The sequence below is a fragment of the Lithobates pipiens genome, unplaced genomic scaffold, assembly GCF_037356315.1.
Source record: "Lithobates pipiens isolate NorthernLeopardFrog02 unplaced genomic scaffold, aLitPip1_a1.2 Scaffold_27, whole genome shotgun sequence".
Lineage (NCBI taxonomy): Eukaryota > Metazoa > Chordata > Amphibia > Anura > Ranidae > Lithobates > Lithobates pipiens.
The window spans coordinates 184573039-184586104 of NW_027507788.1; the positions used below are offsets into that span (position 1 = coordinate 184573039).

A 13066-nucleotide genomic window follows, 5' to 3' on the forward strand; every position below is an offset into this window, starting at 1 on the left:
GGGGGGGGGGGGGGGAAACCAGGAGCAAAGGGCTCCTATAATTGGCTAGTCTACTGTCCTGGGTGGAACAGAATGTGGCTTAATTATCGCCAGTCCACCTGAAAGGTTTGCAGAATCTGTTGGCAGTAGGAAAGCACCGAAATTTCGGCCGCCGAAACATATCAGCCGAAAATGCCCTTTTCGGCAATTTGCCGAAAGAGAAAAATGGCCGAAAATGGGGCGTGGCCTGGGTGGGGGGCAGGGCTCCGCCCCTGGTGCCGCCTATCATGAAAAGCTATATCATGCTATAGTGCAGGAGAGCTGCCTCCGCCGACTGTTTGATCACAGCGCCGGGAACATCACAGCTTTCATTTCAATAGCTGTGTTCCCGGCCATGCGCCTTCACATACAGCCCCTCCCCCTTGTCTGGGGACTTTGATAGACAGATCACCCGTGGGATTGGACGGATGATCTGTCAAAGTGCCCGAACAAGGGGGAGGGGCTGTATGTGATGGCACGCTGCCAGGAACACACAGCTATTGAGCTGAAAGCTGTGATGTTCCCGGCGCTGTGATCAAACAGGCGTCTGAGGTGGCTCTCCTCTCCCCTTCAGTCTGTCTGCAATAGGGGACACTCTGGCTGCATTGATCTCCTGTACCACAATTTTTTTTTAAATGTTTCGGTTTTCGGCCTAGTGTATATTTCATTTTCGGTATTGGCACCAAAAAACCCATTCGGTGCACCCCTAGTTGGCAGATCTTCTAAGCAGATGTAAGTTGGTGGAAGCGGAGTGCAGTCTGAATCTGGAAGTCTTTCCAAAGCTTGGGGACAACCGCAAATAGACCTATTTGCCAACCAACAAAATTCAAAAGTAGGCAAATTCTCTTCTCTCCACCGAGAGGACCAAACAGTAGGCATAGATGCGTTTGCCCACCCTTGGCATTACCAACTGTGCTACGCCTAATTCCCCCCCCCCCCCCTTCCTCCTCCTCTGGTCATAAGAAAGTTCAGAGAGGAAAAGACTAATCTGATCCTAGTCACTCCCTTATGGCCAAAAAGGCCCTGGTTCACGGTCCTATTAAATCTAGCCACAGACCCCCCATGGAAGTTACTGTCCAGGAAAGATCTGTCACGGGGCAGTGAACCATCCAGAAGTGGACCATCTGCAAGTAACTGCTTGGTTTCTGAAAAAGACCTCTTAAAAGCAAAAAGGACTTTCTGATAAGTAACCACCAATAAGACAGTAATACAGGACACACGGCCCCACAGACAGACCTCAATCTTGTGTATGTCTGATGTGCAGCAATATAACCATTATGAGCAGAGATGTCACCAGACTCAATTTGAATTTCTGCTGTGCAGAACAAAACCAAAAAGTACAGACCACCTTCACTGTTGTATTTTTCTGATCTGTAGCCAAACAAAGCAGTACCTTTAGCATATAAAGGACAGCAAACAAGCTTCAGTGCAGTATACCTCTGATGTACAGCAATATAGCCCTTATGAGCAGAGATGTCACAAATCTCAATGTGTATTTCTGCTGTGCCACAGAAACATCCCAGCAAAGACAAACCTTCACTACTGAGGTCTACTGGTGTGCAGCCAATGAGGAGTCATGATCTATCCCTTTATGAAATAACCAACAGGCAATTTATTTCATAGGCATAGCCTGGGCTGTAGATACTAAACCTTCACCACCAGTGAAGGAACAAATCCTAAAATGGTTGGACACCCTACTATAGTAGTTCTACCTTACCTCCATAGACTGAGCAAACACTAGCCAGCTCATACCCAGGTGGGACCGATTAGCAACTAAAGTCTCAATGAGCCCAGCCCTAGAGACCAATTTAAGACAGCCTTTAGAAGAGGTGGTTACCAATTTAGCCTGGGGGTAAATGGCTACTTGCAGGCTTCAAACAAGCAATTATGTAGCTCTTGCATAGGTTTGCACAGAAAATCCTCCATTAAAAGGATGTAGGAAGCGATCTATGGTGAATTGCCTTTAGATCTGCCACTGGGTGGATTGTAGCCCAAACCAACAAAGTTTTCTTGCCTCCTACATTATAATATAACCACAGTGTAAAGGTGGAGTGGAAGGTTGGAGCTTATGAAAGTTACCTATAGCAAGCAACCCCCAAAAGGAGGATCTGTCACAAGGAAACCCCTACTGTGCCACACAGCTTGGTCCCTGCCCATCCTTGAATGTTAGGTCAGCTTTTAAGCATCATGAAGCAACTTCAGATTCCTAGCAGCTGGGCTAATAGGGCTGGTAACCTAGTGCACCTGCTGACCAGGGGGAGCTTCTGAATCCACCAACCACTTCCCAATTAATAACTTGTTCAGTGGTATACCTGGCCTGTTAGTAACTTTGTATCTACCAGGTCCCCTATGTACGCTATATTAATCCCTACTAATGTACCACAACTGGGCATGTAGGGAGAGGCTGGCAACCTACTGCTGCGATAACCAGTGTCTCTGCTGTAAGAGGGAGCTGTGGCTGGTGGTTTTAGCAGTGGCGAGCTGTGGCTGGTGGTTTTAGCAGTGGCGTCTGGGCTATTTGTATCCTGACCCCAGGTTCTTTACTGCACCAGTCAGTATATACACAGGGAAGGGGAGCAATGGCCTACCTACCTCTTAACCATCTCAGGTGGTTTAGGCACACTTGTTCTTCTGCACCACCTGTCCACCATAGTGTCTCTGATGTAAGAGGGAGCTCCGGCTGGTGTTTTTAGCAGAAGCTTAAGGGCTATTTGAATCCAGACCCCAGGGGGGATTATCTCAAATGCCCAGAAACCCTCTGGCTGGAATTGGGGATTTTGCAGCTAAATTCCCAAGGCAAAGGAAAGTACTCACCGTTGTCGTCTTCCCCTTTTTGCCACAGCCAGCGGGCTTGCTTTTCCATCCTTGTGATCCACACGCAAGGAGGATAGCTACCAAAGTCGTCCCCCCCCCCCAACTGCTGTCCCCTTGGGGAGGTGCAAGGTTAGGCTGTGTCCTGCACTGTACCAGTCAGTATATACACATGGGGGGGCACAATGCCTTCTGTTCCTCATTCCCATCTGAGGTGGTTAAGGCAGACATCCACCATAGTGAACTGGTGCCTCCTCGCTCTAGCGAAAGGAGGATGTGGGCACCTGCTCCTACGGACTCTCAGCCTTCCTTCCTGGGTAAGAACGCCGCCGCCATTTTCCCGAAGCTTGAAAATGACGCGGGTGCTTGTTGCCACACCCTCTCCGGCAGCCCACGCGAGGGACCCAGGTGTCGGACACAATCCCCCTGGAAAGAACCAATGGCCAGCACCCCTGTCTGAACAGCCACCTGTACAGGTAAGGAGGGGAGACAGGATAATGGCCCCTGAAGTTGTGTACACCACTGTACCCAGGGTCCTTCAGCTCTCAGGGGTGCTCTTCCAATTTCTGCTCCTGTAGGGAGGAGCCTCTCTTCTCTCAGGTGTGCTGTCCTGGAAGATGACTTAAGAAAAGTCACACAGGCCATATACATGAAAGTATGAATCCAGCAGAAGCTTTCCACACACTCGATGTGAGAAGATGTTTGTTAGTTTCTCAAAGTGACCAGAGTTTAAAGAAAGTCAAACGCCCTCTTTGTGGTCTTTTTGGGCCCATGCAGGGGGGAGAAAGCTTCTAAAAGTATGCTAGGCAGATGGCTTAAGCTAGCAATTGCAGAAACCTCTATAAAGCAAAAGGAGAAATGCCTCCCTCAGGTATTGCTGCTCATGCTACGAGATCTATGGGAGTTTCCTGGGCTGAAAGGGCTGGTGCTCCGCCTGAACAAATCTGTAATGCTGCCACTTGGTCCAATTCTACGTTTCTCCAGGCACTACCGATTGGATTTACTGTCCACTGCAGGTTAGGCCTTCAACGGGAAGGTGATGCAGGCAGTTGTCCCACCCTAGGGTGTTTCTCAGTTATCCTCTCCAGGGTTGTCCTGAAAGGCGATTTGAGAAAGGCATAGTTGGACTTACCGATGATGGTATTTCTAAGGGTCTTTCAGGACAACCGTTCCCTCCCTCTGTCAAACCTTAGTAGTGGTGTTAAGTATCATGGTTGTGTGGTGGTTTTCTGTGCTTTGTTTTCCAGTTGTTGGAGACCACAATAACTGAGGCCATGGTGGAAGAGGGGTTTTTAAAGTTTGTTTCCTGAGAAGGTGGAGCTATGCTCTCTCTAGGGTTTTCTTGAAAGGCTCTTAGAAATGCTGTCACCAGTAAGTCTATGCCTTTTCCTTTTAATATGCAAAAAAATTCCTCCCTTCCCCCAATCGGGTGTAGCTAACCACCACTTCAATGGCACACAAAGCCATTTTACTTTAAACTGTGACCAGCTGTGGTAATTTTAATTATGTCAGCATAAAGAAGGCTTTCCTGGAGCATTTCAGTCCCTGATAGTGCCAAAGCAAACCATCAACTATGGGTGACTAAGCACGGTGTAGTTTATTTAAGAAGTGGAAGATGTGTGGGGGTTTTTTTTTTTTTTTTGGGAACACTTACCCTCCTTGGATCAGGATGTCACTCTAAACTGGATGAAACTGGTCAGAGTACAGTTTATATAGGCTGCAGAATGTAAAGATAGGATGTGTCTGACTGGAATACTATTTTGTATGATTTAAAAAGTCTCAATGCACATGATACAAATGCAAAATTGAAACTCCTCAGCCAGTGATGGCTAACCTTGGCACCCCAGATGTTTTGGAACTATATTTCCCATGATGCTCATTCACTCTGCAGTGTAGCTGAGCATCATGGGAAATGTAGTAGCAAAACTTCTGGGGTGCCAAGGTTTGCCATCACCATTCTAGGACACTGAAGTCTCTTATTACATTCTCATTTCAGATACAAAGATCAAGAGGCTGGACACCAGGGATATCGATCAACTTGAGAAGTTTTTGCCATAGGGAATCTGATCTTGGAATCTGATCTCCGAAGAATAAAGTATTCAAGTAGAAAACATTTGCACTTAAGTCGGTACAGAAGGATATTAATTTGATACAAATATATCGGTATGAAGAAAGGTCTATTCTGCACCCACCAGTCACGAAGAAGCTCAGTCCTGCTCCAGCAAAGATATGAATCGTGTGGCACTGGGACGAGAGAATTTTCGATTGCTTTAGGCTTGCTTGGTTTGCAGTGGCCATTATAGTATTAAGCACAGTCTGGTTTACTTTGTGATTTAATGTTTGTGTACAGTTTTTTGTGTAGTTTTTTGTTACTCTGACCTTACTATAGGTGGTTTTCTCCCCTTTATTTTGTATGTTTTTGTTTTTTAAACGATGCACAACACAAACTTAAAATGCAAGTGTCTAAATAAATTGCAGCTGCACATGTGCTGTTTAAATGAGCACATTATTAACACTGTAGATATCACCTATTTGTTTATAAAATGCACTTTGGTGTTTTCTACTGTTTGAATAGTTCTGATTTTGTATTCTGTAAATAGTGCAGATTGATTTTCAGCAAAATGTGATGTTGGTTGGGGTGTTAAAGTTTAGACAGGATTTCACAGGTTTTTTTTTTGTTTTGTTTTTTTTGACACTGTCACCTTTGCCATGATCTGGATAAGGCCAAATATTCCATCAGCGAGCCCTTGCCACTCTTTTGCACCCTACATTTGAGTGGTGCTGATGTCTTGTGGAGCGGTGCCCTCACTTCTGTGATCAGTTGACGATGTTCAGGCCTAGCAATTGGCATAGACCTGAAAATTGCCTCAAGGAGGTCACATGCTTCTCCATGGATACAAGTGCTGGGCCTTGGCATAGTGGAGTAGCAAGGAATGATGGACTGCTGGCATGCTGAGTGTAAAGGGGTTGCTCTTCTCATACACTGTTGTCCAAAATGGACAAGATTCTAGTGTCTTTGGAGAATTTAGTTGTCCTGGTAATAAACTATTACCAGTTGCCAAAACTGGTAGAATAGAGTATGAATACTTAAGTGCTATTGATACTGCAGTGAATTAATGGCACTAAAAGATTTCAGACTTCTCACAGTTCATGGTTTGAACATTCTCAAATCCTTTAGTAAATCAGCCTAGTTTTGCCAAGCTGGGGTAGCCTGAAATAGACCTACGGGTGGCTCATCTGTGTTCCAGGCTGTACATTTCAAACCAGTGCTGTAAATTGTGTGTGGAAAGCCTGACTTGTATCCAAGTTTGCTTTTTATGTAAAGTTCTTTTTACATGTTAAATATTTTAATGATTGTTATGTTACTAGACCATTGGTCAGACCACTTTTTTTGGAATAGTTAAAGTAAATGTTGGTTAAAGTTTACTGCCTGTTAATTTTAGCAGTGTGTATTATTTTATTTTTTTAATCCAGAGTGAATGTCTGAAAGCCTGACATTTGTACCAAATTTTATTTATGGCTTTAGCATTGCCTTCTATGTGCCAGATACACTGGCCATATTCTGACCACCTGCCTAATTTTCAGTAGGTTCCCTTTATTACTGCAAAAAACAGCCCTGACCTGTGGACACTAGTCGTCTAAGATCCCTTTCACACTGAGGGTGTTTTTCAGGCGCTTTAGCGTTAAAAATAGCACCTGCAATCTGTCCTTAAACAGCTACTCCAGTGTGAGAGACTGTAGAGGTGTGCTGGCAGGACATCAGGAAAAGTCCTGCCAGCAGCTTCTTTGGAGGGGGTGTGTTTACTGCTCCCCATTGAAATCAATGGGGCAGCATGGCTATACCACCAGCAAAGTGGCACATTGCTGGTGGTTTTAACCCTTTCTCCACTGCTAGCAGGGGTTAAAAAGCACCCTGCGAGTGGCTGAAATGCACCTGGTAAAGCTTTGCTATAAAAAGTAATTTTACCGCCGATGCTATGGGCAGCACAGTGAATGGGTCTAAGGATCTGATGGTGCCAGATACCACAGCATATTTTTAAAGTAATACTAAATGCACAACAGTAAAATCACTCACTGGAACCTAAAAAGTTAATCTTCTGCATTGTGTAAAAAGGCTGTTTGATATTGCATAAACACAACCTCCCTGTTAAAGTCTGGATAAGAGTAAGCTTTTTGGAGTCAAGCTGCACATGTTCAGTTTGTGGAGTTTTTTGTGTTAATTCCTGGGAGGGTGCATATGCTCAGCACAGGGCCCATTTGGCAATGTCCAGACAGAGGGTCAGGAGCCTTGCAGCCTCATAGGACAGCTTATCACAATATGAAAACTGCTATATACTGCTGATGATAAAGTGATTGGCAGATTATTTACTAAAATAATTGCATTTCCATGTTCTGTGGGAGACCAGATACAGTGAATTCAGGTTCCTAGGTTTAGTAACACTTCAGGTATTGTATGTTTGAGGTGGGCCTACATGGATCGGACTTGTTTAAAGCACATCCCACAGATGCTTGATGGATTGAGATCTGGTGAATTTGGAGGCCAGTACCTCAAACTCATGTTTTGTCAACTTCCCCCCTGCACTCCCAGTCTAAAAGGTGTGTGAGGGGGGGGGGGGGGGGGAACAAACCTAACTTAGCTTATTTTGGGTGGAATGTGAAATTAACACATGCTCTTGTGTGTGGTTTCTCTTGCACAGTTGGGGTTGTATACATTCTCCTCTCCTATAAGAAGATGTTATGTTTATCTGCCTTCCCATACAGATGAGGCTGTAAACATGCAGTGTCCAGATTGTTAATGAGAGCCTGGTCTCTGCACTGAGCATGTTCCTAACACAAAGGTAGTCATGCATATATGTGGCCCCATGAAGCGAAACATTCATTGCTGTGAGGCTGAATGTGTGGTTGGTTGGGATGGGGGTTAATGAGGTGGTACATGTCAAAGTAAGCCACATGAATGGCAGGAACTTAAGTTTACCAGTAGAACATTGCTTAAAACATCACACTGGCTTGTTACCTTCACATCCTTGTGCTATCTCTTCCCTAGGTAAGTGATGCACATGACCAGCAATATAGGAAAAAGAATATTCACCAGACTACCTGCCCACCCCCCCCCCCCCCCTTTTTTTCTCTTTATATTACTGATGGGGATTTATAGGGGCTTTTGTCTGGATATGGGTACTTTTACTAGTCTGTGGGTACTTACTTTGCTATCTGTCAGGTCCTAGGTAGCCTTACAGTTGAAACGCACTGAAAATTGTGTTGGGAAGGAAGGGGGCGAAAGTGCCCTGTATTGTAGTGGTTAAAGAACTCAAAGTCAAGTAATTGCCAGACCATTGTTTGCTATTTTTAAGAACAGTCTACTGACTGGTATGGATGGTACCAGAAGATTGGAGAAAAGCCAATGTAGCTCCAAAATTTTGCAAAGTACCAAGATATAGCCCAGGGAATTACAGACCGGTTAGCCTAACATCAATTGTATGCAAGCTCCTGGAGGGGATAAGGGACTATATACAAGATTTTTTGTAATGAGACCGTTATCATTAGCAGTAATCAGCATTGGATTCATGAAGAATCGTTCTTGCCAAACCAATCTATTAACCTTCTATGAGGAGGTGAGCTGCCATCTAGATAAAGGAACGCCTGTAGATGTGTATCTGGATTTTTGCAAAGGCATTTGATACCATTCCCTATACAAACTAAGGTCTGCCAGCATGGACTGAAAGATGGCTAAAGGGTGGTGATAAATGGGAAATGGTCAGGGGTTGGTAGTGGGGGACCCCACTTCCCAGGTTTCTGTCCTGGGACCCATTCTATTTAATTTATTCATAAATGACCTGGAGGATGGAATAAGTAGCTCAATCTCAGTATTTGCAGACAATACCACTTTTGGGTGGCAAAAAACATGAATGCAATCTACTCACTAGGGGGAGAACCTCTGGGGGTCCTAGTAGATGGTAGGCTATACAATGCCAAGTTGCTGCAAGCAAAACCAACAGAATTTTAGCAATGCATTAAAAAAAGGGGTCAACTCCAGAGATAAAATGATAATTCTCCCGCTCTACTAGACTCTGGTCCAGCCACACCTGGAGTATGCTGTCCAGTTCTGGGCATCAGTCCTCAGGAAAGATTTGCTGGAACTGGAGAGAGAAGGGCAACAAAGCTAGCTAACGGACTGGAGACTCCGCTACGGGGAAAGACTGCAAGCACTGAACTTATTCTCTCTGGAGAAGAGGCTCTTGAGAGGGGATATGATGTCAATGTATAAATACCGTACTGGTGAGCCCACAATATAGTCAAAACGCTTCCACAAAAGGGAATTTAAAAAGACGCGGCCATTCATTAAGAGTAGAAGAGAAGCAGTTTAACCTTAAACTACGTAGAGGGTTGTTTACTGTAAAGCTGTGTACACACAATCAGATTTTCCAATGGTAAATGTATGATGCCAGGCTGTTGGTGGAAAATCCGACCCTTTGTACGCTCCATCAGACGAATGTTGGATGGCAGGTTTTAAAATTTTCCGGACAAATATCTGTTAGATTTTTCGAGCGTGTGTACACAAGTCCAAACATATATAAAACACAAAACTGCCGCTAAAGTGATAAAACAAGTAGATAAATGATGATAAATATAATGTTGCAGCTACAGCAAAAAAGTGCTATAATTTTAAATACAATAAACATGTAGGAGCAGCGCTAGCAAATAGAAAGTGAAACATGACGTGTAAATATGTGAACAAATACCGTAAATATAGAATTAGCGAAATTCCTAAAATTGTTAATGATAACCAAATGTCATTAGCATGAATCCAAAATTCATATAAGTGAAAAAAAGTGTATCTCCCTTAGGAGAGCACACACCAAACAAGATTCTTCAACTTTTCAGTCCAAGAATCAAAATTACAAATTAAATTAGACATGCTATCTGCCAATAGAACCTTAACCAAAAAGTGCATTCAAAAATATAACAAATCAAATCATTATTATTCAACCAAAAAATAAAATAAAAGCCTCATGCATGTGTCCTGCTTCTTTATATAGGGGGCCAACAATGCCAAGAGTTAGTGAAAGCAGGGGCCCGTCCTCCGGAGATAATTCCAAAAATCATCTGGATTAGTCTCCTGGAGCTCCCACAGCAAAGACATATGACATAATTGGTCACAATTAATAAAGCAACCAATTTTTGGTCTAATAAATCCTCCTCCTGATCCTGGACTGGACTTTGCTCAAAGAAATAACTCCAAGACCAATAATAAACGTTATCTCCTCCGATTCTGCAACATGTCTGGTTGGAGAACGGCCGTTCAGAAATTAAAAGCACGAATCAGCCCTCACCAAATTTCTACCAACACAAAAGGAGCCCGAAGGGTGGCGTTACAGAGCTGAAAATCCACGTAGTACGTCACTACGTTCTTGTTTGTTGGCCGACAATTCCTTGCTGTTTGTTTGCAAGACAAAATCCAAGCACACGCCTTCAGACAAAAGTCTGAGGTTTTGTCTGCAGAAAATCTGATCATGTGTAGGAGGCTTTAGAGCTGTAAGGATGTGGAATTCTCTTCCACAGGCAGTGGTTTCAGCAGGAAGCATAAATCATTTAAAAAAAAAAAACTATTAGACACCTCAGCGACCACAACATACAAGGATATACAATGTAATACCGACATAAAAAACACACAGGCTGTACTTGTGTCTTTTCAACTTCACCAAATATGTACTGCAATCAATGTTATACACTTGACCTTTTAAATGGGCATAAAGCTATAAGTGATGGGTGTGTATGCCATCTGTTAGAAACCAAAAATTCTATACACCGCCTTTGCGATGACTTCATTACCTGTTGACCTGACTGGTTTAGGCAATTGTAATGTCTGAAGTGGACTGTGTGGATGGGGCAGAATTGGAGTAGATAGCGATAACTATGAAGTTTAGTTCAAACCCTATGTATTTTTACTGGTTGTGCTGTAATATTAGATGACAAAAGCATTATTTAGTTGTACATCACAGGACACATGTTAATAATCATGACTACTTGCATTATGCCTCCACCTGCAGATGGATAGACACAGGATAATAAAAGCAGGAATTCTCCCACCTCAACTAAGATTTTTGTGCAATTGTCCTTAGATGATGGATGGACCTACCTCACTGTGTCTTTGAAGAGCTCCTATGGGCTCTATTCCCATTATGCATGCCCTGTTCTCAGAGGTGGCATCCAGATTGCTCTCTGTTCAGTGGAGACTACCCAGACCTTGTATACAAGCGAATGGACAGCCTGTAACATAAGCTGGATCCAGTATACCCGATCCCATTGCTGGTAGGGTTCTATACAGGGCCATTGCAGTGGAGGCCCTGCAGAGCACTCATGCTATGACAGGTGAAGGGTATACCAGTCCTGCAGGTTAACTGGTGATTGCCTCTGTTAAATCAGGTGGCTCCTCTCTATACTGGAAGTACTTAGGTTGGCTGGGAAGTGGTTGAGGTACCATACAGTGGTGGTATGTCCTGCCATTTATAGCTGGTCTCTGCACCCAGTACATGTAAACCTTCAAAACTGAAAGAATGGCAGCTCCAAGATCCATCAAAATTCTTAGTTAATAACTAACATCCCAAGTGTTACAGAGAGTTCAAATAGTGAACCTTAGCCTCTAAGCCACCGCAGTGTGGGACACTGTTGCAAAGCTGTGACCAGAACTGCCCCCGTCTCCAGCCCTCCTTCATTTGGAGCAAGAACAGCTTTGCACTTTCCCAACTCCCTGCACAGCAAGTCTCAAAAAGTGTGCCGGGGTGATCTGGCTTCGCCGACACCCCTCTCAGCTGGATGGCTGCTTCCCTCAGGATTCACAAGCTATTTAACAATAAGCAAGCCATGGTGTAAAAGTGGATTTGATTGAATTCGCTAGTAAAAATGCTCGATTTAAATAATCTTTTTTAACCACTTGCCAACTGGCCACAGTACATGTACTGCGACTCTATTGTGTGAAATTACGTACCTGTACTTGATTCCTTGCAAGAGCCAGTGGGGGGTCACAGTCCTGATTGGCCAGAGGGGGAGCCAATCAACAGGTTCAGCGGATGCAATTGCTCCCCAGAGACAGGACGGCGGTTTGCCAATTGTAAACAAAGCAGATTCCTGTCCTGTTAGGTATAAACAGAGTGATCTTGTGTTCCTGCTAAGCGGGAACACGGATCTCTCTTCATACTGAGTCCATCCCCCAGATATTAAACACAGCTTAGAGCGTAGATGGTGAACCTTGGCACTCCAGATGTTTTGGAACTACATTTCCCATGATGCTCCATTACACTGCAGAGTGCATGAGCATCATGGGAAATGTAGTTCCAAAACAACTGGGGTACCAAGGTTCGCCATCACTGCCCTAGGGACACACTTAGCCCTTTGATCACCCCTGGGGTTAACCCCTTTACTGCCAGTGTCATTAGTACAGTGCATCATTTTCGCACAAAAGTGTCAGTATGTGTCCAATTTGTCCATCGCAGTCTCAATAAAAATCACTACCATTAACTGTAAAAACAAAAAAAATAATAAAATATCCCATAGATTGTAGATGCTATAACTTGTGCACAAACCAATAAATATATGCTTATTGGGACTTTATTTATTTTTTTTACCAAAAATATGTAGAATACATATTGGCCTAAATTGATGAAAAAAATCTTTTTTTTTTTTTTTAATTGGGTGTTTCATAGCACAAAGTAAAAAAAATATATACTTTTTTTTTTCTTCTAAAATTTTGTTTTTTTTAATCGCGTAAAAAAAATAAAACTGCAGAGGTGATCAAATACCACCAAAGTCATCAACTTTGATTACAGCATTGCACAACCGTGCAATTGTCAGTTAAAGTAATAAAGTGCCGTATTGCAAAAAATAAATAAAAAATGGCCCGTCATGAAGGGAGTAAAACCTTCTGGGGCTGAAGTGGTTAAAGAGCAACTGTCACTGACTGTCCCATTCACTTTAATGGAACAGCCGGTGATGCAGCAGTGACAGCAGTAACAGATGCTGCCATGATAGATCTGAAATGACAGGTGCTCTTTAAATGTAAGTAGTTATGCTTGCTGGTGTGTACAATTGTGTGAATGCAGTGCAAGACATCTCAGCTTGCGTTCAGTGAAGGAGTTTACCAAAAATATTGCAGAATATATCTCATGCTACATAACTAAGCTCCACTTAATGCCGAATAAACTAAAATTATGAATGCATCCTCAATAGAAAACTATCATTA

At 43.4% G+C, this 13066-nt stretch overlaps 1 protein-coding gene across 1 annotated transcript in view; it reads left to right on the forward strand.

Annotated features, from left to right (window-relative positions):
* LOC143934407 (ATP-dependent RNA helicase DDX25-like) overlaps positions 1-6864 on the forward strand; it is a 66563-nt gene extending 59699 nt beyond the window's left edge. Inside the window, exon 12 of the mRNA XM_077457995.1 lies at positions 4826-6864. Coding sequence (XP_077314121.1) covers positions 4826-4887 — 62 coding nt within the window. The 3' untranslated portion in view covers positions 4888-6864. The remainder of the gene's footprint in view (positions 1-4825) is intronic.
* Positions 6865-13066: the final 6202 nt, after the last annotated feature.